Below are 24,925 nucleotides of genomic sequence, written 5' to 3'. Positions count from 1 at the left end.
AGACATATATGGGTTTGTGTGATGTCAGAATGTATAGTTGGTTACCTTTACAGGTTAGTTAAATTTCACTTACTCTTAACTTTCTAATGCACATATACACACCAATGTAAGCTTTTGTTGCAATATTGACATAACGGAATTACCACTCCATGATTAAATGGTCTAAATTAATCAAGTATATGACTGTAGCATGAACCTTTGACACTTGACGTAAATTCCACATGATCAAATATCTGATCATGCATCCATTAAGTGAAGACAATCTGATGTGATAATACAGTCTATATACGTAAAATGCTTTTGATGTAATACTCAGCTCATGTTATAATAAAACAGGACAGAATTTCCAAGCTGAGCCACAGCTGTTGTCCAAAATCTGAATAAATTCTTAACAAGCAGCTCCAGGCTGTAACTTTATTTACAGCAAAAAGACCAAAGTAGGCTGGCATACAATAAAAAACAAAATAAGAGGTACGTTGACAAGACCTAAAAACAAATTTAAAGAAGACATTTTTCATGATTACAGATGCTCAATTAAAGCAACACATTCAGATTATGTGTTTTCAACTGCTAGTGACAGAGCTAGTGAAAGAGCTAAAGAATAAGCTAGTGACAGAGCTAGTGAAAGAGCTAAAGAATAAGCTAGTGACAGAGCTAGTGGCTGAGCTAATGTGATAGAGCTAATGAATTAGCTAGTGACTGAGCTAGTGACAGACCTAGTGACTGAGCTAGTGACAGGGCTAGCGAAAGAGCTAATTATTGAGCGAGTGACTGAGCTAATGTGACAGAGCTAATGAATAAGCTAGTGACTGAGCTTGTGGCTGAGCTAATGAATAAGCTAGCGACTGAGCTAGTGACAGGGCTAGCGAAAGAGCTAATTATTGAGCGAGTGACTGAGGTAATGTGACAGAGCTAATGAATAAGCTAGTGACTGAGCTAATGTGACAGAGCTAACGAATAAGCTAGTGACTGAGCTAATATGACAGAGCTAATGAATAAGCTAGTGACTGAGCTAGTGAAAGAGCTAATGATTGAGTGAGTGACTGAGCTAATGAATAAGCTAGTGACTAAGCTAATGTGACAGAGCTAATAAATAAGCTAGTGACAGAGCTAGTGACTGAACTAGTGACTGAGCTAATGTGACAGAGCTAATGAATAAGCTAGTGACTGAGCTAATGTGACAGAGCTAATGAATAAGCTAGTGACAGAGTTAGTGACAGGGAAAAATGTATGATTGTTTGTGTTTTCTAACCCGAGTGTGTGAGGCCTTCTGTTAGCTTTCAGTGTTTGTTTTTTTTTGTTGTTGTTGTGGAAATCCCTTATTGAAAAGGGCTTTATTACGTGATTTGACGAGGCGTGATGGAAGCTGTCGCTGCTAATTCAATTCAACTTTATTTGTATAGCACCACTTCACAACAATGTTGTCACAGGGCACTTTACATAATGAAATAAAAGTACATCTGTTGATGTTAATAAATTAATCAGGTTGTGTTTGTGACCAAGACAATCAGCTCAGAGCTTCTAGTTGTTCTAAATGTTTTTGTCCCTGAAAAAATTTAATTTGAAGAAAGCTGATTATATTGAGCTCATCAGTTAGATGAGTGGTAGTTGGAGAAGCCTGGCCCTTAAGGGCTACTATTCTGCTGGTTTTCAATGTTTCTTTGCTCCAACACACCTGATTCAAATTAATAATTTATAGTGCAGAAATTCATAAGTTGTTCCATTTAATTAGAATCAGGTATGTTGGAGCAGGGACACATCTAAAATATCTATGACTGCAGCCTCAAGGACGGACACCCCTGTATATAACATATCGCTTATTTCAATGTGAAGTGCAATATAGTTTTGGCTTCAAGATGAGAAACTCCACCCATATTTACATGAAGACATTGAACTTTTTTCCACTTTTAAAACCACAAGGGAGGAGTAATCATGTCTGATTACTCAGCATTAATCATAGCTGCAGGAAAATGAGCCAGTGAGTGTTTACAGGAACTAATGCCTGGCGGGGAGCGCTGTGAGTGACATGTTGTCCACACAGTTACTTCCACGTGATGGAGTCCACATGCATGTGTGACAGTATCTTGACTGAGGATCAGCTTTACATAACACCCTTATTTCTTCAACATAATCTGCTTTTGCTGGCAGTGTTTATGATGGTATTGGAATTTACTGAGAAAATGCTTAAGTTATTTATTAAATGAGAGCACATGTAAATATTTTTGCTTTCTTTCAACAGATTTTTCAGCCAACTGTCCTCTGAAGGCTGGTGAGCAGCGTACGAGGACGAGGAAACAGGAGTACAGCCTCCAGAGTCCATTTTCAACAGAAAAGGTCATGAAAACTACGACAAAATACAACCAATAGCACAAGTACCTTAATTAGGAGATCTTTATTCTTCTGGTTTAACATCAAAGATTGTGTTCATGAACTCTGGTCAGTTTCTTGCTAAATCCGCACTGTTTTTACTGGAAACTCATCTGATAAGAGAAAATTAGAAAGAATATAAGATTACTAATCTCTCAGTGATAAAGCCAAAGGTCAGCCGCTAAACACGAGGTCAAACTTACACTTCACAAGGTTGTTTGGCCTGAGTTGGAGAGGCTCTCGTTCTTCTCTTTATGAAGGAATAGCACACTGACTAGCATCTAAAGTATACACACATTAATATTTTGGGGTTTTTTTATGTGTGAAAATGAGTCTGTAAATAAATCTCTTTCCAACCTGGGTGATGGGACGCAGGTGGGCTCGTCCACCTGAACTGCTCAGTGCCATGTAAGTCCCACATTTGCTCCAAAGCGGCAGCATCATTGAGGGCATGAGAAAGGTCAGAGGCCTCTTACCAGGCTCCACTCCATTAGTCTGTGGCACAAACTGAGATTTTTCTTTCTTTAAAGGCTTCTGACTTGCCTCTTTAGCTGAGATTTGTGATCATATTGCACCTGCTTGGTTTGAAGTTGCCCTTCAGCTTTATTTGGCCAGATGAAGTCAAGAATGAGGCTGTTGAGAACGATGCCGGACTGAGTTATGATCCCGCTCCCAAATGGCCGGCTCAAGGAACTGCATTGTCACAGCAACAACAGATAAGACAAGAATGTTAACTGCTCAGCAGCACATACCAAACATATCCTGCTGACAGGATCAGTATCAGACTGGAGACACAAACACCACCTCGCAACAGACACCACGAGGTTATCTGGCCCCATGACCACAACTTGTCCAGTCTGCAGCTCTGGGGAGGAGTGGATGTCGGAGTTGGGGCCAAACAAAGAGGTTTCAGAAGAATTCATCCTTCTGCGTAGCAACGCAGTCTGATTCTTGCTGGAATTAGAGCAGAAAGTGAGACTTAAATCAGACTGATGTAAATGACGTTCTGTTGGCTCAGAGGATGAAGGCAATGTGGCAGCTGGCATGTCCATCGCCCCCATCATGTGCACGCCTCTCGGACTACCAGTTTATCTGAGGGCCATCTAACAACACTGGTGCAGTTAAAGGATGGACAGATGGATGATGGATAAATAAAGTATCAGCTCTGACAGGCTGACATTTCCTCAGAATAACTTACCTGAGTATGAGGGATAGAAACTCCGTCACAGCAGAGTTGAATTCAGGGTCACCCAGTCCACGGCTCATCGCTAAAGCTGCCGTCAGAGCCTTTAGGCAGAGAAAAGGGGGAGAAAATCTTCTATGTGCTTTAAATTTACAGCACATACCCAATACCTCATCAATCCAGCTGTTTGTCTGATTCTCCGTGACGCTGCCTTTTCCCAGATGGAAACTCTCCAACAGGTTGAGAGCTGTGATCAGCGCTGCACCCGCCGATGGGGGAGGGGGGACCTGAATTATCAGCTCTGAGAGCAAATCAGGCTCTAGATGAAGACATCAGGAGGATTTCTGGAGTGTACAATGCAGGGGAATGTAATATTTACCGTTGTAGTGGCCTTCCAGTGGTTTTTGCACCTCGACGCTGTAGTTACTGATGTCTTCTCTGCTGAGGACGCCTCCGTTCGCTCGCACCTTTTTTGTAGTGGAACAACATTAATATTTCCTCCCATGACAGCAGAGGATGGATTTTCTTTAAATACCTCATCCTCCATCTCTTGTGACAAAGTCCCGTGGTAGAAATGAAAAAGGCCGGCCTCCAGGACTCGGGCCACTGCAGGTATTCTGACATATGAACCAGGACTCAGGTCCCGGTCATCTAGGTGAAACAGGTCCCTGAAGCGTCTCAGCAGCTGCTTATCTTCTACCTTCCACAGTGCTTCAGCTGCAGACAAAGACTAGTGAGATCCTGCTACTTTCAGCCTCTGCTGAAAATCATATGGCAGCAAAAAGCAGCTGACTCCCATCGCATGGCGAGTAAGTTCCTGTTCAGGCCTTCAGGTCGGAGAATCTGAGAACTGACGTTGAGAAGCACCTGAAAACAAGAGCTTTGTTCCTGCCATCATTTTCCTTTTAAACAAGACTTTCTGCACCTTTCATGCTTTCAGGTCAACAATTTACTCATTTATTTCCATTTGAGCTCTTCGTACTTCTGACACTAGATATCATCCATCTTCTGCCGCTTATCCGGGGTCGGGTCGCGGGGGCAGCAGCCTAAGCAGGGAAGCCCAGACTTCCCTCTCCCCAGCCACATTTGCCAACTCTGCGGGGGGGATCCCGAGGCGTTCGCAGGCCAGCTGAGAGATATAATCCCTCCAGCGTGTCCTGGGTCTTCCCCGGGGTCTCCTCCCAGAGGGACGTGCCTGGAACACCTCACCAGGGAGGTCCAGGAGGCATCCTGACCAGATGCCCGAGCCACCTCAACTGGTTCCTCTCGATGCGGAGGAGCAGCGGCTCTACTCTGAGCCCCTCCCGGATGACCGAGCTCCTCACCCTATCTCTAAGGGAGAGCCCGGCCACCCTGACATACATGAATTCCTCCACTTGAGGCAGGACCTCACTCCCGACCCGGAGAGGACACCACATGCAGGGAGCTGAGGAGTGGGATAGGGTTAGGGTGGCTGGAGCACGTCCTCTGGTCCCCCATTTTGAAGAGGGGCACCACCACAAATGTAAAACGTTTCAAATGAACAGTGGAGTGAAATCCGGCCAGATGCAGCGTTCTGAACCAGATGCAATCAGAACCGATCCCTCTGGTCCGTTACAACCGTCCAAATGGGACAAAATAAAAGCATAAATTATTGTTTAGAAAGAAAAATGTAACTTTTGTCTTTCATTGGTGAAACGAGACCGTCTCACCGTGCCGTTTGGTCAAAGGAAGTACTTCTAAGTATGAAAGTTACCTTGTCGACGGAGAAACATTCTGAGAAAGTAATGAAGGTTTATTTGGCTCACCGAGACTCTGTGACATGTTGAATCCTTTCCGGGCAACATCTGCAGCCCTGCTGACAACATCCTCCCATGGCAGACTGCATAGAGTTAGTACAGTCATATTTAATATACATGCATATTTTAATATACCATTTGATTAACATTTTATTGCTTTTACAACGTAGACATATGCATGCATGTCCACTCAGCATGTGCAGATCCAGAAATATGGTCCAAGGTGGAGGAGTCTCCCCAAGCAAAGCTAAGAAAGAACTTCTTTCCTATGAACCACGATCTGAATGCAGCACAGGTAAGCCTTGTGTTCTGGGTAATGCACCTGCCTCTTGGCATTTCCAGCAACCTGGCTGCTTTTTAAACTTAAGCCTGCAGAGTTTGTTGTTGTACTAAGCAAGTACAGGTCCTGGGTCTGCAGGATTAAATACCAGAGAATGAGAAAGCCTTCGCCGTCTCCTTACCTTCCGTACAGACTGTGAGCACGATGCAAGCCCAGAAGCAACCCTGGTACACCCACAAGAAGACCTGCCTGAAGACATGTTATTATCAGCAAGTCCCACCAGAAACACGTGCACACACCCTCGTCTTCCATTACCTTCACCTCTGAAGCATTCTGAAACATCTCCTCTCGAATTTTTCTTGGTGCTGATCCCTGAAAATTGATGACCCTGGTTTCATTCCTCTGGACGTCGTGGACCAACATCAGCCCTCCTCTGCAGACAGAAACCCGCGACGACTTGCCGTCACTCTTATTTCACAGAATCTCGCCTGAGAACTGGATGACCTACCCGCCGATCCCAGACACATGCGGATGCACCACACCCAGGCAAAGGGCGCCAGCCACGGCTGCGTCCACGCTGGATCCACCATCAAGAAGAACTCTTTGCATGAGCGCCGTGCACAGCTGGTGGTCTGACTGCACAGCTTTGATGACGAGCTGTGGAGGAGCTGTGATTAGCAGTGCAGGACAAACTGCGCTCATGTGGACAGTCTGGAGCAACATACCAGACGTGCATCCAGGTTGATTTGCAGAAACAGAGCGATGGTTACTCCAGCTGCAAAGACAAGCAATGCAGCGTAGACCTGGACAGGCATTCCCTGACTGCAGCAGTCCTCCTCCTGCAGCTTGGACAAGCTTTGCTCTAATAGCTGCGGGCTTCCAGAGGAGATCTCCTTTAGCTGGATGGGATCTGCTGCAACAAGTTTAGTCTCCAATGGATCCTCACAAAAGCGTTGATTTATCTGGTTTATGCTCCGCTTGTATTTCTCACCATGTTTCATCAAGTCATCTGTTGTGGACCCATCAGCCAAGTCAGATGGAGCAGCAAAACTCTTGTAGCTGCACGTGGACTGCTGGTTCAGTTTAGTTTCAGCAGAGACATCCATCGCCGCTCAGAGCTCCTCCAAGTCCGTCAGCAGGAATCAAACCCAGCAGGTGTAAATTAGCTCCAGACCAGTTTGCTTCAGTTCGGCTGCGACGAGTTCAGGGCCATCAGGACATCATAGTTTCAAACTCAGACTTTTTATTTATGCATCTTAAAAAGCAGAAGTTTATTTATTCATGTATTTACAGACAAATGTATTTTAGCACATAAAAAACTTTAACAGAGTAACTGAGAAACATTTTGTAGAAGCTGCACTTTTCTCATCTACATGTAGAAAATCAGCGGCTTCGGTTCCGATCCGGCTGCCTCCAAACAGGGCGAGAGCTGCAGAACCGGACCCGAAGGTGAGCTGGAAGTTTTTATATCGGGACCAGATCCATAACGTCAGCGGCTGAAGCCGCGAGGCCCCGGCTGCTGCAGGTGGAAGGTGTGCTGGACCGCCCGGCGAGCCCCGTTCTGGCGCTGGATGGCGTTACGAGACCCGCACCATCCGTCCGACTGGGTTTTCTGGATGCAGGTGAACTGAGTCGGTTCTGCCAAAGTTCTGGGCCGGGAGAGGGAGCCCGATGTGGCCCGGCTGCTTAGAACCGCCGACGCTGCTCCGGCCTCGCTGGACAGAAACAGAAACGCTGGAAATCAGCAGGAATACGAGAAAAATGTCCCAAACGGGCCACCAGGGGGCCACCAGGGGGCCTGCAGAGGGCCACCAGGGGGCCTGCAGAGGGCCACCAGGGGGCCACCAGGGGGCCTGCAGAGGGCCACCAGGGGGCCACCAGGGGGCCTGCAGAGGGCCACCAGGGGGCCTGCAGAGGGCCACCAGGGGGCCACCAGGGGGCCTGCAGAGGGCCACCAGGGGGCCTGAAGAGGGCCACCAGGGGGCCACCAGGGGGACTGCAGAGGGCCACCAGGGGGCCTGCAGAGGGCCACCAGGGGGCCACCAGGGGGCCTGCAGAGGGCCACCAGGGGGCCTGAAGAGGGCCACCAGGGGGCCACCAGGGGGACTGCAGAGGGCCACCAGGGGGCCTGAAGAGGGCCACCAGGGGGCCACCAGGGGGACTGCAGAGGGCCACCAGGGGGCCTGAAGAGGGCCACCAGGGGGCCACCAGGGGGACTGCAGAGGGCCACCAGGGGGCCTGCAGAGGGCCACCAGGGGGCCACCAGGGGGACTGCAGAGGGCCTGCAGAGGGCCACCAGGGGGCCTGCAGAGGGCCACCAGGGGGCCACCAGGGGGCCTGCAGAGGGCCACCAGGGGGCCTGCAGAGGGCCACCAGGGGGCCTGCAGAGGGCCACCAGGGGGCCACCAGGGGGCCTGCAGAGGGCCACCAGGGGGCCACCAGGGGGACTGCAGAGGGCCACCAGGGGGCCTGCAGAGGGCCACCAGGGGGACTGCAGAGGGCCACCAGGGGGCCACCAGGGGGACTGCAGAGGGCCACCAGAGGGCCTGCAGAGGGCCACCAGGGGGCCTGCAGAGGGCCACCAGAGGGCCACCAGAGGGCCTGCAGAGGGCCTGCAGAGGGCCACCAGAGGGCCTGCAGAGGGCCACCAGAGGGCCTGCAAAGGGCCACCAGAGGGCCACCAGGGGGCCACCAGAGGGCCACCAGAGGGCCTGCAGGGGGCCACCAGAGGGCCACCAGGGGGCCTGCAGGGGGCCACCAGAGGGCCACCAGAGGGCCTGCAGAGGGCCACCAGGGGGCCACCAGAGGGCCACCAGAGGGCCTGCAGGGGGCCACCAGAGGGCCTGCAGGGGGCCACCAGAGGGCCACCAGAGGGCCACCAGAGGGCCTGCAGAGGGCCACCAGGGGGCCACCAGGGGGCCACCAGAGGGCCTGCAGGGGGCCACCAGAGGGCCTGCAGGGGGCCACCAGAGGGCCACCAGGGGGCCACCAGGGGGCCTGCAGGGGGCCACCAGGGGGCCTGCAGGGGGCCACCAGGGGGCCACCAGAGGGCCACCAGGGGGCCTGCAGGGGGCCACCAGGGGGCCTGCAGGGGGCCACCAGAGGGCCACCAGAGGGCCTGCAGGGGGCCTGCAGAGGGCCACCAGGGGGCCTGCAGGGGGCCACCAGGGGGCCACCAGGGGGCCACCAGAGGGCCACCAGGGGGCCACCAGGGGGCCTGCAGGGGGCCACCAGGGGGCCACCAGAGGGCCACCAGGGGGCCTGCAGGGGGCCACCAGGGGGCCTGCAGGGGGCCACCAGAGGGCCACCAGAGGGCCTGCAGGGGGCCTGCAGAGGGCCACCAGGGGGCCTGCAGGGGGCCACCAGAGGGCCTGCAGGGGGCCACCAGAGGGCCACCAGGGGGCCACCAGAGGGCCACCAGAGGGCCTGCAGGGGGCCACCAGAGGGCCACCAGAGGGCCTGCAGGGGGCCACCAGAGGGCCACCAGAGGGCCTGCAGGGGGCCACCAGAGGGCCACCAGAGGGCCTGCAGGGGGCCACCAGAGGGCCACCAGGGGGCCTGCAGAGGGCCACCAGGGGGCCTGCAGAGGGCCACCAGAGGGCCTGCAGGGGGCCACCAGAGGGCCTGCAGGGGGCCACCAGAGGGCCACCAGAGGGCCACCAGAGGGCCACCAGGGGGCCTGCAGAGGGCCACCAGGGGGCCTGCAGAGGGCCACCAGAGGGCCACCAGGGGGCCTGCAGAGGGCCACCAGGGGGCCTGCAGGGGGCCACCAGAGGGCCACCAGGGGGCCTGCAGAGGGCCACCAGGGGGCCACCAGGGGGCCTGCAGAGGGCCACCAGAGGGCCACCAGGGGGCCACCAGGGGGCCTGCAGAGGGCCACCAGAGGGCCTGCAGGGGGCCACCAGAGGGCCACCAGAGGGCCACCAGGGGGCCACCAGGGGGCCTGCAGAGGGCCACCAGGGGGCCACCAGGGGGCCTGCAGGGGGCCACCAGGGGGCCACCAGAGGGCCACCAGAGGGCCACCAGAGGGCCACCAGGGGGCCACCAGGGGGCCACCAGAGGGCCACCAGGGGGCCACCAGGGGGCCTGCAGGGGGCCACCAGGGGGCCACCAGAGGGCCACCAGGGGGCCTGCAGGGGGCCACCAGGGGGCCACCAGAGGGCCACCAGAGGGCCACCAGAGGGCCACCAGGGGGCCACCAGAGGGCCACCAGGGGGCCTGCAGAGGGCCACCAGAGGGCCACCAGAGGGCCACCAGGGGGCCACCAGGGGGCCTGCAGAGGGCCTGCAGGGGGCCACCAGAGGGCCACCAGGGGGCCACCAGAGGGCCTGCAGAGGGCCACCAGAGGGCCACCAGAGGGCCACCAGAGGGCCACCAGGGGGCCACCAGAGGGCCACCAGGGGGCCACCAGAGGGCCACCAGGGGGCCACCAGAGGGCCACCAGGGGGCTACCAGAGGGCCACCAGGGGGCCTGCAGGGGGCCTGCAGGGGGCCTGCAGGGGGCCACCAGGGGGCCACCAGAGGGCCACCAGGGGGCCACCAGAGGGCCACCAGAGGGCCACCAGGGGGCCTGCAGAGGGCCACCAGAGGGCCACCAGAGGGCCTGCAGGGGGCCACCAGGGGGCCTGCAGGGGGCCACCAGAGGGCCTGCAGGGGGCCACCAGAGGGCCTGCAGGGGGCCACCAGGGGGCCTGCAGGGGGCCACCAGAGGGCCTGCAGGGGGCCACCAGAGGGCCTGCAGAGGGCCACCAGGGGGCCACCAGGGGGCCTGCAGGGGGCCACCAGGGGGCCACCAGGGGGCCTGCAGGGGGCCACCAGAGGGCCACCAGAGGGCCACCAGGGGGCCACCAGGGGGCCTGCAGGGGGCCACCAGAGGGCCTGCAGGGGGCCACCAGGGGGCCACCAGGGGGCCTGCAGAGGGCCACCAGAGGGCCTGCAGGGGGCCACCAGAGGGCCACCAGGGGGCTACCAGAGGGCCACCAGGGGGCTACCAGAGGGCCACCAGGGGGCCTGCAGAGGGCCACCAGAGGGCCTGCAGGGGGCCACCAGAGGGCCTGCAGGGGGCCACCAGAGGGCCACCAGGGGGCTACCAGAGGGCCTGCAGGGGGCCACCAGAGGGCCACCAGGGGGCTACCAGAGGGCCTGCAGGGGGCCACCAGAGGGCCACCAGAGGGCCACCAGGGGGCCACCAGAGGGCCACCAGGGGGCCACCAGAGGGCCACCAGGGGGCCTGCAGAGGGCCACCAGAGGGCCACCAGGGGGCCACCAGAGGGCCACCAGGGGGCCTGCAGAGGGCCTGCAGAGGGCCTGCAGAGGGCCACCAGGGGGCCACCAGAGGGCCTGCAGGGGGCTACCAGAGGGCCACCAGGGGGCTACCAGAGGGCCTGCAGGGGGCCTGCAGGGGGCCTGCAGGGGGCCACCAGAGGGCCACCAGGGGGCTACCAGAGGGCCACCAGGGGGCCACCAGGGGGCCACCAGAGGGCCACCAGGGGGCCACCAGAGGGCCACCAGGGGGCCACCAGAGGGCCACCAGGGGGCCTGCAGGGGGCCACCAGAGGGCCTGCAGAGGGCCACCAGAGGGCCACCAGGGGGCCTGCAGGGGGCCACCAGGGGGCCACCAGAGGGCCACCAGGGGGCCTGCAGGGGGCCACCAGAGGGCCTGCAGAGGGCCACCAGAGGGCCACCAGGGGGCCACCAGAGGGCCTGCAGGGGGCCACCAGGGGGCCTGCAGAGGGCCACCAGAGGGCCACCAGAGGGCCTGCAGGGGGCCACCAGGGGGCCTGCAGAGGGCCACCAGAGGGCCACCAGGGGGCCTGCAGGGGGCCACCAGGGGGCCTGCAGAGGGCCACCAGAGGGCCACCAGAGGGCCACCAGAGGGCCACCAGGGGGCCACCAGAGGGCCTGCAGGGGGCCACCAGAGGGCCTGCAGAGGGCCACCAGAGGGCCACCAGAGGGCCTGCAGGGGGCCACCAGAGGGCCTGCAGGGGGCCACCAGAGGGCCTGCAGAGGGCCACCAGAGGGCCACCAGAGGGCCTGCAGAGGGCCACCAGAGGGCCTGCAGGGGGCCACCAGAGGGCCTGCAGAGGGCCACCAGGGGGCCACCAGAGGGCCACTAGCATCTTGATTTGCCGCCTCACCGTTTCCTCTCCACGTCGGCGTTCTGGTGAGCGATCTCTTGCTTTTCAGGCGAAGCTGCTTCTGAGGAAACATCTGGACAGTTAACCATCAGACCGGCTTTGACCAGACGACATCATTTACATAGAAAATGTCGTCTTACTGATATTTTCATTAGATGCTTCGCCTGGATGATTGACAACAAGCCACCCCTCCTCCACCTCCCCAGACTTCACATCTTTGGGGGTCTCCTCTGCTCCCCCGAAAAGGAGGCGTGTGATTGTTCTGAACATGGCAGCTTGTTCCTGACCTGCTTCTCTTCTCTGTTCAGCTTCTGGTGTTTGAGACGAAGTTCAGCTGCAGAGACAGAACGATCATGTTCATATAAGCAGAACAACAGCGACTCTTCGTCCAACTGACTGAAACCTTGGGATTGTTGTTTTTTAAAGGTTCAAGCAGGTCAGCTGACTGGGATGTCCAATGAAACGCTTGGTGGGTTTAAAAAGGACGCCAACTCCACAGAACTTCATTGTTGTGTCCATCTGTGCCTGAATCCATGTGGGCGGAGCTTCTCTCGTCTTCTGCATGATGCTGAGCCTTTCCACATGCAATTTATTTTATTTATAACATGCTGGGATTAAAAAAAATAGTTTTGGATTGCAAACAATAACACCTACACAGATTATTTATGGTCAGAAACACTTGGTTTAAATGCCTGGTTCTAAACCTCAGAGTGGAAAACGGTAAACTACCTTCACATCACAGCATTTCACTCTGAAAACAGTGAAGCAGCGAGTTTTAACCTCTACTTTCAGTAAACCTGCATCTTCCTCACCTGCAGCGACTTCCTCAGTTTGATTCGTTCGACATCGTTCCCGAATATTTCTTAATAAACGCTCTTGACCTCCTGCGCCTCGAGAGACTATGGATGTTTTTAACGAAGCAGGACCATAGACATCAGATATACGTCTATGAGCAGGACCGTAGCCCCGCCCCGCCCCGCCCACAACCAGGAACGAGCCAATCAGAGCGCAGAGTGAGCCAGCCGTTTGATTTGAGTCTCTTCAAAGATGAAACTGCTGTCAAGATGATTCCCGCCACTCTTCCGTCCGTGCTCTAAAACCCGCAGGAGGAGGGCCAGGATTCAGGAGCAGAGCAGAAAGATGCCAAAATCACGGCTTCATCATTTTTATTAATCCAAGATATTTACATTTATCAAAAAAGTGCAGTTTTGTTGATTAATTATATACTTTTTGAAATATGATTTTTGTCTTGCTTGAGTTCTTCCGTTGTGTGCTACCGGATTGACTGAAACCACCTTTTTTAGATTGCTCGAGATCAGTCTGAAGCTGTAAATGTGTCATTCATTCATTCATTCATTCATTCCAGTCCTGGAAAGTTGAACGAAAAAAAATGTGCCCCTGACATTTTAAACGTCGCAAACGTTTTACAATGCAGAAGCATCACTCAGAGTTTCCTGGAATGACCACAGTTTTCCTCACTTTCCCCAGCAGGTGGAGCATTTACCCCACTCAACTTAAATACACCCACCCACCCACACACACACACTATATATATATATATATATATATATATATATATATATATATATATATATATATATATAAAATTACATTTATTGGCCTATATATGTCAAACGGGTAATGAAATTGGGTGGAAGTACCAGCTGCAGTTCTAATATCTGATATTTATACATATTTAGAGAAATATTTCTTCATTTCTCAACAGACAATATTTAATAGAACATGTGGAATAAACGTGACATCTGAATATGAACAGATTCATATGGAACTTTTGACACCTGTATTACAGAGCAGAACTGATGGAAGCTTCTTTCAGCACATAGGAGGTCATTTGTGACACATCCACTTCCACGCTTCTCCCCACGGAGGCAGCTTTCAGCTCCTTCTGCTCTCTCTGTGGATTTCTCGTGTTTTTGTTGTTGGAAAGTGCGCGAGCAGGAAGGCTTCTTCCCAAACACTTAAGCAGCGAAATGCGAGGTGGGGAGGGCCCTCAGGGCGAGCACACCCCCACTGCCTGTGTCAGACTATTTCAGAACAGAGGCCAGCATTTAGTCCCTCTGCTTCCAGGCTCCACGCATCACTCCAGCCTGTGGACTGCAGGAGGAACTTTTCTCACTCGGAGGAACGAGTCCTGCGTTTGTTCACCTCGGACAGACTGTGCGTCCTGACCACAGCTAACTTTTACGCACAGATCTTCCAGCAGCAGGAAGGACCATGCCTCGATCTTTCTTGGTGAAAAAGTATTTCGCAAAACAAAAACCAAACTACAGCGAGCTGGAATGTCAGAATGGTGAGTCGCCAACTTCTTTATTCCTTGCCTTAATGCGTTGCGTAAGTGTTGGGAAAAACACCTGTTTTCTCATGTTTAAATCAAGCCAAGCAACTTTGTGTAATCCAGGCTACTCCCCGATCAAGTCTTGGCCCGTTAGACGCACGCGCCCCCTTTCTGCGCGCACACAGAGCTCCATTCATGTTCCAAGCCCTGGTGAATACGTGGGAGGAAACGGACCGTGGAACTTTCCCATATGGCTCCTATTTTACAGTCAAAGCTGAGAAAACTGGACAAATAATTCTCCAGAAACGTTTGGAAAGTTTCTGAAAGTATGAAAATATTTCTTGGTGTCTTAACCTCCTCTACTTCCCCCTTCAGACACTCTGGAGAGGAGTCCTCCTGCTGAGCTCTCATCGGCCTCCTGCCTCCCCAGCGGTCTGCTGTGGGACCTGAGCGTCCTTCCGGCCCTCTACCTGCCCGTGTCCCAGTCAGAGCCTTCTGCCCCCCCGGTTCCCCTGGACCTCAGCTCCCCGTCCAGCCTCAGCAGCAGCGCCAGCAGCAGCGGTGAGGAAGATGAGGGCCGCACCTCGGACCCCCCCAGCCCTGAACCCGTGCACACGTACGGCCCTCGCCAGAGGATGAAATGCACCGGTGTCATGGCTCACATCAGCCCCCCAGAGGAGGAGGAAGACAGGGAGCCCCCCCCCACAGCAGCCAGGCCGGCTTTCCTCTGCAAACATTGTCCCAAAGAATACAGCAGCTTAGGAGCTCTGAAGATGCACATCCGCTCACACACTCTGCCGTGTGTGTGCACCACCTGTGGAAAGGCGTTCTCCAGGCCGTGGCTGCTGCGCGGCCACATCCGCACACACACAGGTACACACACCTGAAGCTCTGCACCACGTCACACCGCTCAGCTCCTCTTCTCTCCGCAGCTCAATCACTCCTGATAATCAATCTGATGAACTCAACACCTGATCAGCAGAGCTGATCACACAGCATTGATCAGGCATTGTGTTCATGTAACAATGACTGATTATCTCATCAGGCTGGAGGAGCGGACGGGGAGAGAGGAGGGACAAAAGCCCGAAGACTCCCTGCTGTCACTTAGAACCTGCAGCAACTTCTTATCATGCTGATCAGATTATCCTCTGATTGAATCATGTTAATTCAGTCCGACTTGGACCCCGCCACGCGATTCTTCATTACCTCCACAGTGTGTGTGTGTGTGTGTGTGTGTGTGTGTGTCAGTAGGGAGTGAACGGAAAGGCTCTCGTCGTGTCAGTATGATGACCGTATTAAAATGAGAAATGTTTCTATCCTTGTCCACCCAGGCGAGCGTCCCTTTTCCTGCCCCCACTGCAACCGGGCCTTTGCGGACCGCTCCAACTTGAGGGCCCACCTGCAGACCCATGCAGAGGTGAAGAAGTACCAATGTGGCGTCTGCTCTCGCACCTTCAGCCGGATGTCCCTCCTGCAAAAGCACAGCTCGTCGGGTTGCTGCTCCGCCGCCGTCTGAGGCGTCCTGGACCAGACGGGAAGGACTACGGAGTCTCCGCAGCAGAGGACTGAAAGCTTTGGAGAGTCTACAGAAGCCCTGCAAGCTGGTTCAGGACCTGATTTAAGAGACCTGGAGGGAATCAATCCTCATTGTGGATCTGACTTTACAAGCCTCCTTTCCATTATAAAAGGGCTGAGAAGCAGATTTTTTGTCTTCTTCCAATCTTGACTGAGGTCTAGAGGCTGGACCAAATATGAACAGAAAGATGCAGAAACTCGTCTGATATCGATCTCTTCGTGTCCTTTCCGTCTATCCGGGTGTCGGCCAGCTCCGGATCACGGCCTGGACACAGTTGCTGAGAGGTCGGGGTGTGTGGGTGGGACGGTGTCAGAGAACACACAGCTGTCGGTGCTGCGGTGGAGATAGACGAGGCGCTAACAGGTGCTGCAGCCGTGACCTTCGCCGCTCCATAGCAGGTGACTTCCTCTGCCCTTGGTTTGCTTAAGGAAAGAGGAAGCATGTCATCACAGAAGAACGGCTCCAGTTCGAGTCCCTCTTTTCACCGCTGGGATGATTTTAAGCCTCTGTTTTGACGACACCCAAAGCTCATCTTTAATCTGATGAGTTTCAGAGATAGAAAGATGAAACGAAAGCCGTGCTCTCAAGGTTACCACAGTGTTAATATGAACAGCAAAAGCCATAAAACGTAACGAATGTGTAACTTCTGCAACCAAAATGTGCCTTTTCTGTGACGTTGTGTAGCGACGGTGACTTTAACATCCAACCGGACCAAAGATCTTCCAGCATGGAAACACGGCTGCTGAACATGTTGTGAGAGTGGACAGCAGAAAACAAGAATTTTTCCTGAACATTTCGCAGCGTTTCTTCAGTGCAATGTGCAGATGATGTTTCCTTTTTTTGTACCGTGCTCGTGTGTTTCCTGTATTTCCTGTAAATGTTGAAACTTTTTCATCCAATAAAGTAATTTATGTTTATTAAATTTTCTTCTGTTGCCTTCAGCACAAAGAGGAGCTGGTGTGAGATGGGGGGGGGGGGTGAGATGTTGCTTCATGAAGCTCAGTTTGAACATTAACTGGGAAATTTCTGTTCAGCATCTTTTACCGGGGGGGGCAGCTGAACACACCTGCTTCCAGTTTGCACCTGCACCGTGCAAACATGAACATATGCAAATCAGTTTGGTGCTAAAGTGTTTGGCTTTTATTTGTTGGATAAACCAGCATATTTAGTACCCCCCCCCCCACACCCCTTCCTAGACAGTGAGTCAGAGCCGGCCGGCAGGGTGACGTCAGCTGTTCCTGGTTTCCTCTGGACTCGGTGAGCTGACAGCGAGCAGCTGGGACGACTCTCCTCGCGCTCAGAGGAGGTTCTGCTTGAACACAAACCAACATGGCGCGTTGCTCCAGTCCTCGGCTTCGCCTGCGGACTTCTGTGTGGAAAAGCTCCGCTGTTGGAGGTCAGCTCAGCGCCATGGCCTTCTCATCAGCGTTTCCCCAGAACATTCTGGCTCTCTGCACCTTTCCAACGGGACGATGCTTCAGCGCAGACGGAGAGAAGTTTGGAAACGGGATGTTGAGTCTTTTTCTATGGAACTAGAAACACAAACCTTTGCAGGGTCCTTGAGGAGAGGCTGGATCTGAAATCTGAGAGCGTTTTCCTGCTGTGTGCTTTACAGTGCCAGAGCACTCACTGTAATTTACCAAAAGTGGCTGCTATTTATGCCATAAAGCATGTGTTTAACATTCCTCAACCCCACTGTGTTTGTGTATTCCTCACTCGCCCCCCCCCCCCCCCCCCCCCCCCCCCCCCGCCTGCCTCCACCACTGCATTTCTATTTATGTGTGTTTAGTAAATGGTCCCTTTCCCTCCTCTCCCCCCTCGGAGACAAGGCCGACAGGAAGTCAGGGTTTACATTGGCCGACTTCTCCCAAAAAATACTGAGGAGCTGCAGGGATGAAGTGGTCCTGCTGCCACCAGGTCCCACCAGGTCCCACCAGGTCCCACCAGGTCCCACCAGGTCCCACTGCAACCAGGTCCCACCAGATCCCACCAGGTCCCACCAGATCCCACCGCCACCAGGTCCCACCAGGTCCCACCAGGTCCCACTGCCACCAGGTCCCACTGCCACCAGGTCCCACCAGATCCCACCAGGTCCCACTGCCACCAGGTCCCAACAGATCCCACCGCCACCAGGTCCCACCAGGTCCAACCAGGTCCCACTGCCACCAGGTCCCAACAGATCCCACCGCCACCAGGTCCCACCAGATCCCACCAGGTCCCACTGCCACCAGGTCCCACTGCCACCAGGTCCCACCAGATCCCACCAGGTCCCACTGCCACCAGGTCCCAACAGATCCCACCGCCACCAGGTCCCACCAGATCCCACCAGGTCCCACTGCCACCAGGTCCCAACAGATCCCACCGCCACCAGGTCCCACCAGATCCCACCAGGTCCCACTGCCACCAGGTCCCAACAGATCCCACCGCCACCAGGTCCCACCAGGTCCAACCAGGTCCCACTGCCACCAGGTCCCAACAGATCCCACCGTCACCAGGTCCCACCAGGTCCAACCAGGTCCCACTGCCACCAGGTCCCACCAGGTCCCACTGCCACCAGGTCCCACCAGGTCCCACTGCCACCAGGTCCCACCAGGTCCCACTGCCACCAGGTCCCACCAGGTCCCACTGCCACCAGGTCCCACCAGGTCCCGCTGCCACCAGGTCCCACCAGGTCCCACTGCCACCAGGTCCCACCAGGTCCCACTGCCACCAGGTCCCACCGCCACCAGGTCCCACTGCCACCAGGTCCCACTGCCACCAGGTCCCACCGCCACCAGGTCCCACCGCCACCAGGTCCCACTGCCACCAGGTCCCACCGCCACCAGGTCCCACTGCCACCAGGTCCCACTGCCACCAGGTCCCACCGCCACCAGGTCCCACCAGATCCCACCAGGTCCCACTGCCACCAGGTCCCAACAGATCCCACCGCCACCAGGTCCCACCAGGTCCAACCAGGTCCCACTGCCACCAGGTCCCACTGCCACCAGGTCCCACCAGATCCCACCAGGTCCCAACAGATCCCACCGCCACCAGGTCCCACTGCCACCAGGTCCCACCGCCACCAGGTCCCACTGCCACCAGGTCCCACCAGATCCCACCAGGTCCCACTGCCACCAGGTCCCACCAGGTCCCACCAGGTCCCACTGCCACCAGGTCCCACCAGATCCCACCAGGTCCCACTGCCACCAGATCCCACTAGGTCCCACCAGGTCCCACTGCAACCAGGTCCCACCAGATCCCACCAGGTCCCACTGCAACCAGGTCCCACCAGGTCCCACTGCCACCAGGTCCCACCAGATCCCACCAGGTCCCACTGCCACCAGATCCCACTAGGTCCCACCAGGTCCCACTGCAACCAGGTCCCACCAGGTCCCACCAGGTCCCACTGCAACCAGGTCCCACCAGATCCCACCGCCACCAGATCCCACCAGGTCCCACCAGATCCCACCGCCACCAGGTCCCACCAGATCCCACCAGGTCCCACCAGATCCCACCAGGTCCCACTGCCACCAGATCCCACCAGGTCCCACTGCCACCAGGTCCCACCAGGTCCCACTGCCACCAGGTCCCACCGCCACCAGGTCCCACTGCCACCAGGTCCCACTGCCACCAGGTCCCACCAGGTCCCACTGCCACCAGGTCCCACCGCCACCAGGTCCCACCAGGTCCCACTGCCACCAGCTCCCACCGCCACCAGGTCCCACTGCCACCAGGTCCCAACAGATCCCACCGCCACCAGGTCCCACCAGGTCCAACCAGGTCCCACTGCCACCAGGTCCCACCTCCACCAGGTCCCACCAGGTCCCACTGCCACCAGGTCCCACCGCCACCAGGTCCCACCAGGTCCCACTGCCACCAGGTCCCACCAGATCCCACCGCCACCAGGTCCCACCAGGTCCCACTGCCACCAGGTCCCACCAGAACCCACCGCCACCAGGTCCCACCAGGTTCCACCAGGTCCCACTGCCACCAGGTCCCACCAGATCCCACCGCCACCAGGTCCCACTGCCACCAGGTGCCACCAGGTCCCACCAGGTGCCACCAGGTCCCACCAGGTGCCACCAGGTCCCACCAGGTCCCACTGCCACCAGGTCCCACCAGATCCCACCGCCACCAGGTCCCACCAGGTCCCACCGCCACCAGGTCCCACCAGGTCCCACTGCCACCAGGTCCCACCAGGTCCCACTGCCACCAGGTCCCACCAGGTCCCACCAGATCCCACCGCCACCAGGTCCCACTGCCACCAGGTCCCACCAGAACCCACCGCCACCAGGTCCCACCAGGTTCCACCAGGTCCCACCAGATCCCACCAGGTCCCACTGCCACCAGGTCCAACCAGGTCCCACTGCCACCAGGTCCCACCAGGTCCCACTGCCACCAGGTCCAACCAGGTCCCACTGCCACCAGGTCCCACCAGGTCCCACTGCCACCAGGTCCCACCAGAACCCACCGCCACCAGGTCCCACCAGGTTCCACCAGGTCCCACTGCCACCAGGTCCCACCAGATCCCACCGCCACCAGGTCCCACTGCCACCAGGTCCCACCAGGTGCCACCAGGTCCCACCAGGTGCCACCAGGTCCCACCAGGTCCCACTGCCACCAGGTCCCACCAGATCCCACCGCCACCAGGTCCCACCAGGTCCCACCGCCACCAGGTCCCACCAGGTCCCACTGCCACCAGGTCCCACCAGGTCCCACCAGATCCCACCGCCACCAGGTCCCACTGCCACCAGGTCCCACCAGAACCCACCGCCACCAGGTCCCACCAGGTTCCACCAGGTCCCACCAGATCCCACCAGGTCCCACTGCCACCAGGTCCAACCAGGTCCCACTGCCACCAGGTCCCACCAGGTCCCACTGCCACCAGGTCCAACCAGGTCCCACTGCCACCAGGTCCCACCAGGTCCCACTGCCACCAGGTCCCACCAGATCCCACCAGGTCCCACTGCCACCAGATCCCACTAGGTCCCACCAGGTCCCACTGCAACCAGGTCCCACCAGATCCCACCAGGTCCCACTGCAACCAGGTCCCACCAGGTCCCACTGCCACCAGGTTCCCACCAGATCCCACCAGGTCCCACTGCCACCAGATCCCACTAGGTCCCACCAGGTCCCACTGCAACCAGGTCCCACCAGGTCCCACTGCAACCAGGTCCCACCAGATCCCACCGCCACCAGATCCCACCAGGTCCCACCAGATCCCACCGCCACCAGGTCCCACCAGATCCCACCAGGTCCCACCAGATCCCACCAGGTCCCACTGCCACCAGATCCCACCAGGTCCCACTGCCACCAGGTCCCACCAGGTCCCACTGCCACCAGGTCCCACCAGGTCCCACTGCCACCAGGTCCCACTGCCACCAGGTCCCACCGCCACCAGGTCCCACCAGATCCCACCAGGTCCCACTGCCACCAGGTGCCACCAGGTCCCACCAGGTGCCACCAGGTCCCACCAGGTGCCACCAGGTCCCACCAGATCCCACCGCCACCAGGTCCCACCAGGTCCCACCGCCACCAGGTCCCACCAGGTCCCACTGCCACCAGGTCCCACCAGGTCCCACTGCCACCAGGTCCCACCAGGTCCCACCAGATCCCACCGCCACCAGGTCCCACTGCCACCAGGTCCCACCAGAACCCACCGCCACCAGGTCCCACCAGGTTCCACCAGGTCCCACCAGATCCCACCAGGTCCCACTGCCACCAGGTCCAACCAGGTCCCACTGCCACCAGGTCCCACCAGGTCCCACTGCCACCAGGTCCAACCAGGTCCCACTGCCACCAGGTCCCACCAGGTCCCACTGCCACCAGGTCCCACCAGAACCCACCGCCACCAGGTCCCACCAGGTCCCACCAGGTCCCACTGCCACCAGGTCCCACCAGAACCCACCGCCACCAGGTCCCACCAGGTGCCACCAGGTCCCACCATGTCCCACTGCCACCAGGTCCCACCAGATCCCACCGCCACCAGGTCCCACCAGGTCCCACCGCCACCAGGTCCCACCAGGTCCCACTGCCACCAGGTCCCACCAGGTCCCACCAGATCCCACCGCCACCAGGTCCCACTGCCACCAGGTCCCACCAGAACCCACCGCCACCAGGTCCCACCAGGTTCCACCAGGTCCCACCAGATCCCACCAGGTCCCACTGCCACCAGGTCCAACCAGGTCCCACTGCCACCAGGTCCCACCAGGTCCCACTGCCACCAGGTCCAACCAGGTCCCACTGCCACCAGGTCCCACCAGGTCCCACTGCCACCAGGTCCCACCAGATCCCACCAGGTCCCACTGCCACCAGATCCCACTAGGTCCCACCAGGTCCCACTGCAACCAGGTCCCACCAGATCCCACCAGGTCCCACTGCAACCAGGTCCCACCAGGTCCCACTGCCACCAGGTCCCACCAGATCCCACCAGGTCCCACTGCCACCAGATCCCACTAGGTCCCACCAGGTCCCACTGCAACCAGGTCCCACCAGATCCCACCGCCACCAGATCCCACCAGGTCCCACCAGATCCCACCGCCACCAGGTCCCACCAGATCCCACCAGGTCCCACCAGATCCCACCAGGTCCCACTGCCACCAGATCCCACCAGGTCCCACTGCCACCAGGTCCCACCAGGTCCCACTGCCACCAGGTCCCACCGCCACCAGGTCCCACTGCCACCAGGTCCCACCGCCACCAGGTCCCACCAGATCCCACCAGGTCCCACTGCCACCAGGTCCCAACAGATCCCACCGCCACCAGGTCCCACCAGGTCCAACCAGGTCCCACTGCCACCAGGTCCCACCAGATCCCACCAGGTCCCAACAGATCCCACCGCCACCAGGTCCCACTGCCACCAGGTCCCACTGCCACCAGGTCCCACCGCCACCAGGTCCCACCAGATCCCACCAGGTCCCACTGCCACCAAGTCCCAACAGATCCCACCGCCACCAGGTCCCACCAGGTCCAACCAGGTCCCACTGCCACCAGGTCCCACTGCCACCAGGTCCCACCAGGTCCCACTGCCACCAGGTCCCACCGCCACCAGGTCCCACCAGGTCCCACTGCCACCAGGTCCCACCGCCACCAGGTCCCACTGCCACCAGGTCCCAACAGATCCCACCGCCACCAGGTCCCACCAGGTCCAACCAGGTCCCACTGCCACCAGGTCCCACCTCCACCAGGTCCCACCAGGTCCCACTGCCACCAGGTCCCACCGCCACCAGGTCCCACCAGGTCCCACTGCCACCAGGTCCCACCAGATCCCACCGCCACCAGGTCCCACCAGGTCCCACTGCCACCAGGTCCCACCAGAACCCACCGCCACCAGGTCCCACCAGGTTCCACCAGGTCCCACTGCCACCAGGTCCCACCAGATCCCACCGCCACCAGGTCCCACTGCCACCAGGTCCCACCAGGTGCCACCAGGTCCCACCAGGTGCCACCAGGTCCCACCAGGTGCCACCAGGTCCCACCAGGTCCCACTGCCACCAGGTCCCACCAGATCCCACCGCCACCAGGTCCCACCAGGTCCCACCGCCACCAGGTCCCACCAGGTCCCACTGCCACCAGGTCCCACCAGGTCCCACTGCCACCAGGTCCCACCAGGTCCCACCAGATCCCACCGCCACCAGGTCCCACTGCCACCAGGTCCCACCAGAACCCACCGCCACCAGGTCCCACCAGGTTCCACCAGGTCCCACCAGATCCCACCAGGTCCCACTGCCACCAGGTCCAACCAGGTCCCACTGCCACCAGGTCCCACCAGGTCCCACCGCCACCAGGTCCCACCAGGTCCCACTGCCACCAGGTCCCACCAGGTCCCACTGCCACCAGGTCCCACCAGGTCCCACCAGATCCCACCGCCACCAGGTCCCACTGCCACCAGGTCCCACCAGAACCCACCGCCACCAGGTCCCACCAGGTTCCACCAGGTCCCACCAGATCCCACCAGGTCCCACTGCCACCAGGTCCAACCAGGTCCCACTGCCACCAGGTCCCACCAGGTCCCACTGCCACCAGGTCCAACCAGGTCCCACTGCCACCAGGTCCCACCAGATCCCACCAGGTCCCACTGCCACCAGATCCCACTAGGTCCCACCAGGTCCCACTGCAACCAGGTCCCACCAGATCCCACCAGGTCCCACTGCAACCAGGTCCCACCAGGTCCCACTGCCACCAGGTCCCACCAGATCCCACCAGGTCCCACTGCCACCAGATCCCACTAGGTCCCACCAGGTCCCACTGCAACCAGGTCCCACCAGGTCCCACTGCAACCAGGTCCCACCAGATCCCACCGCCACCAGATCCCACCAGGTCCCACCAGATCCCACCGCCACCAGGTCCCACCAGATCCCACCAGGTCCCACCAGATCCCACCAGGTCCCACTGCCACCAGATCCCACCAGGTCCCACTGCCACCAGGTCCCACCAGGTCCCACTGCCACCAGGTCCCACCGCCACCAGGTCCCACTGCCACCAGGTCCCACCGCCACCAGGTCCCACCAGATCCCACCAGGTCCCACTGCCACCAGGTCCCAACAGATCCCACCGCCACCAGGTCCCACCAGGTCCAACCAGGTCCCACTGCCACCAGGTCCCACTGCCACCAGGTCCCACCAGATCCCACCAGGTCCCAACAGATCCCACCGCCACCAGGTCCCACTGCCACCAGGTCCCACTGCCACCAGGTCCCACCGCCACCAGGTCCCACCAGATCCCACCAGGTCCCACTGCCACCAAGTCCCAACAGATCCCACCGCCACCAGGTCCCACCAGGTCCAACCAGGTCCCACTGCCACCAGGTCCCACCAGGTCCCACTGCCACCAGGTCCCACCGCCACCAGGTCCCACCAGGTCCCACTGCCACCAGGTCCCACCGCCACCAGGTCCCACTGCCACCAGGTCCCAACAGATCCCACCGCCACCAGGTCCCACCAGGTCCAACCAGGTCCCACTGCCACCAGGTCCCACCTCCACCAGGTCCCACCAGGTCCCACTGCCACCAGGTCCCACCGCCACCAGGTCCCACCAGGTCCCACTGCCACCAGGTCCCACCAGATCCCAGCGCCACCAGGTCCCACCAGGTCCCACTGCCACCAGGTCCCACCAGAACCCACCGCCACCAGGTCCCACCAGGTTCCACCAGGTCCCACTGCCACCAGGTCCCACCAGATCCCACCGCCACCAGGTCCCACTGCCACCAGGTCCCACCAGGTGCCACCAGGTCCCACCAGGTGCCACCAGGTCCCACCAGGTCCCACTGCCACCAGGTCCCACCAGATCCCACCGCCACCAGGTCCCACCAGGTCCCACCGCCACCAGGT

The 24,925-nt window shown here is 58.4% G+C and overlaps 3 protein-coding genes across 3 annotated transcripts; 1 reads left to right on the top strand and 2 right to left on the bottom strand.

Moving 5' to 3' along the window:
* Positions 1–2,465: 2,465 nt before the first annotated feature.
* Positions 2,466–6,714, bottom strand: LOC306757211 (glutathione hydrolase 7-like; the record flags this gene model as incomplete). The annotated part of the gene is made up of 14 exons (XM_079242176.1): positions 2,466–2,480; positions 2,725–2,862; positions 2,943–3,060; positions 3,172–3,321; positions 3,566–3,654; positions 3,721–3,851; positions 3,930–4,017; positions 4,086–4,167; positions 5,286–5,411; positions 5,790–5,857; positions 5,924–6,041; positions 6,117–6,265; positions 6,334–6,521; positions 6,600–6,714. 14 exons carry the CDS (start codon positions 6,712–6,714, stop codon positions 2,466–2,468), a joined length of 1,575 nt encoding a protein of 524 aa, XP_079098302.1.
* A 109-nt stretch (positions 6,715–6,823) lies between these two features.
* Positions 6,824–12,660, bottom strand: LOC306756679 (uncharacterized protein). Its single transcript, XM_079241507.1, has 4 exons — positions 12,558–12,660; positions 11,886–12,079; positions 11,746–11,806; positions 6,824–7,323 (listed from the first exon to the last, which is right to left on the bottom strand). The coding sequence occupies exons 2-4, from the start codon at positions 12,013–12,015 to the stop codon at positions 7,098–7,100; spliced, it is 417 nt and encodes a 138-aa protein (XP_079097633.1). The 5' UTR covers positions 12,016–12,079; positions 12,558–12,660; the 3' UTR covers positions 6,824–7,097.
* A 1,185-nt stretch (positions 12,661–13,845) lies between these two features.
* snai1a (snail family zinc finger 1a) lies at positions 13,846–16,509 on the top strand. Its single transcript, XM_079241506.1, has 3 exons — positions 13,846–14,056; positions 14,417–14,914; positions 15,373–16,509. The coding sequence occupies exons 1-3, from the start codon at positions 13,981–13,983 to the stop codon at positions 15,555–15,557; spliced, it is 759 nt and encodes a 252-aa protein (XP_079097632.1). The 5' UTR covers positions 13,846–13,980; the 3' UTR covers positions 15,558–16,509.
* The last annotated feature ends 8,416 nt before the right edge of the window (positions 16,510–24,925 follow it).

The sequence above is a fragment of the Telmatherina bonti genome (genome assembly GCF_933228915.1).
Source record: "Telmatherina bonti genome assembly, chromosome: 6".
NCBI classification, from domain to species: Eukaryota; Metazoa; Chordata; class Actinopteri; order Atheriniformes; family Telmatherinidae; genus Telmatherina; species Telmatherina bonti.
The sequence above is the reverse complement of the archived record's forward strand: the minus strand, read 5'-3'. Positions and strand labels throughout refer to the sequence as shown.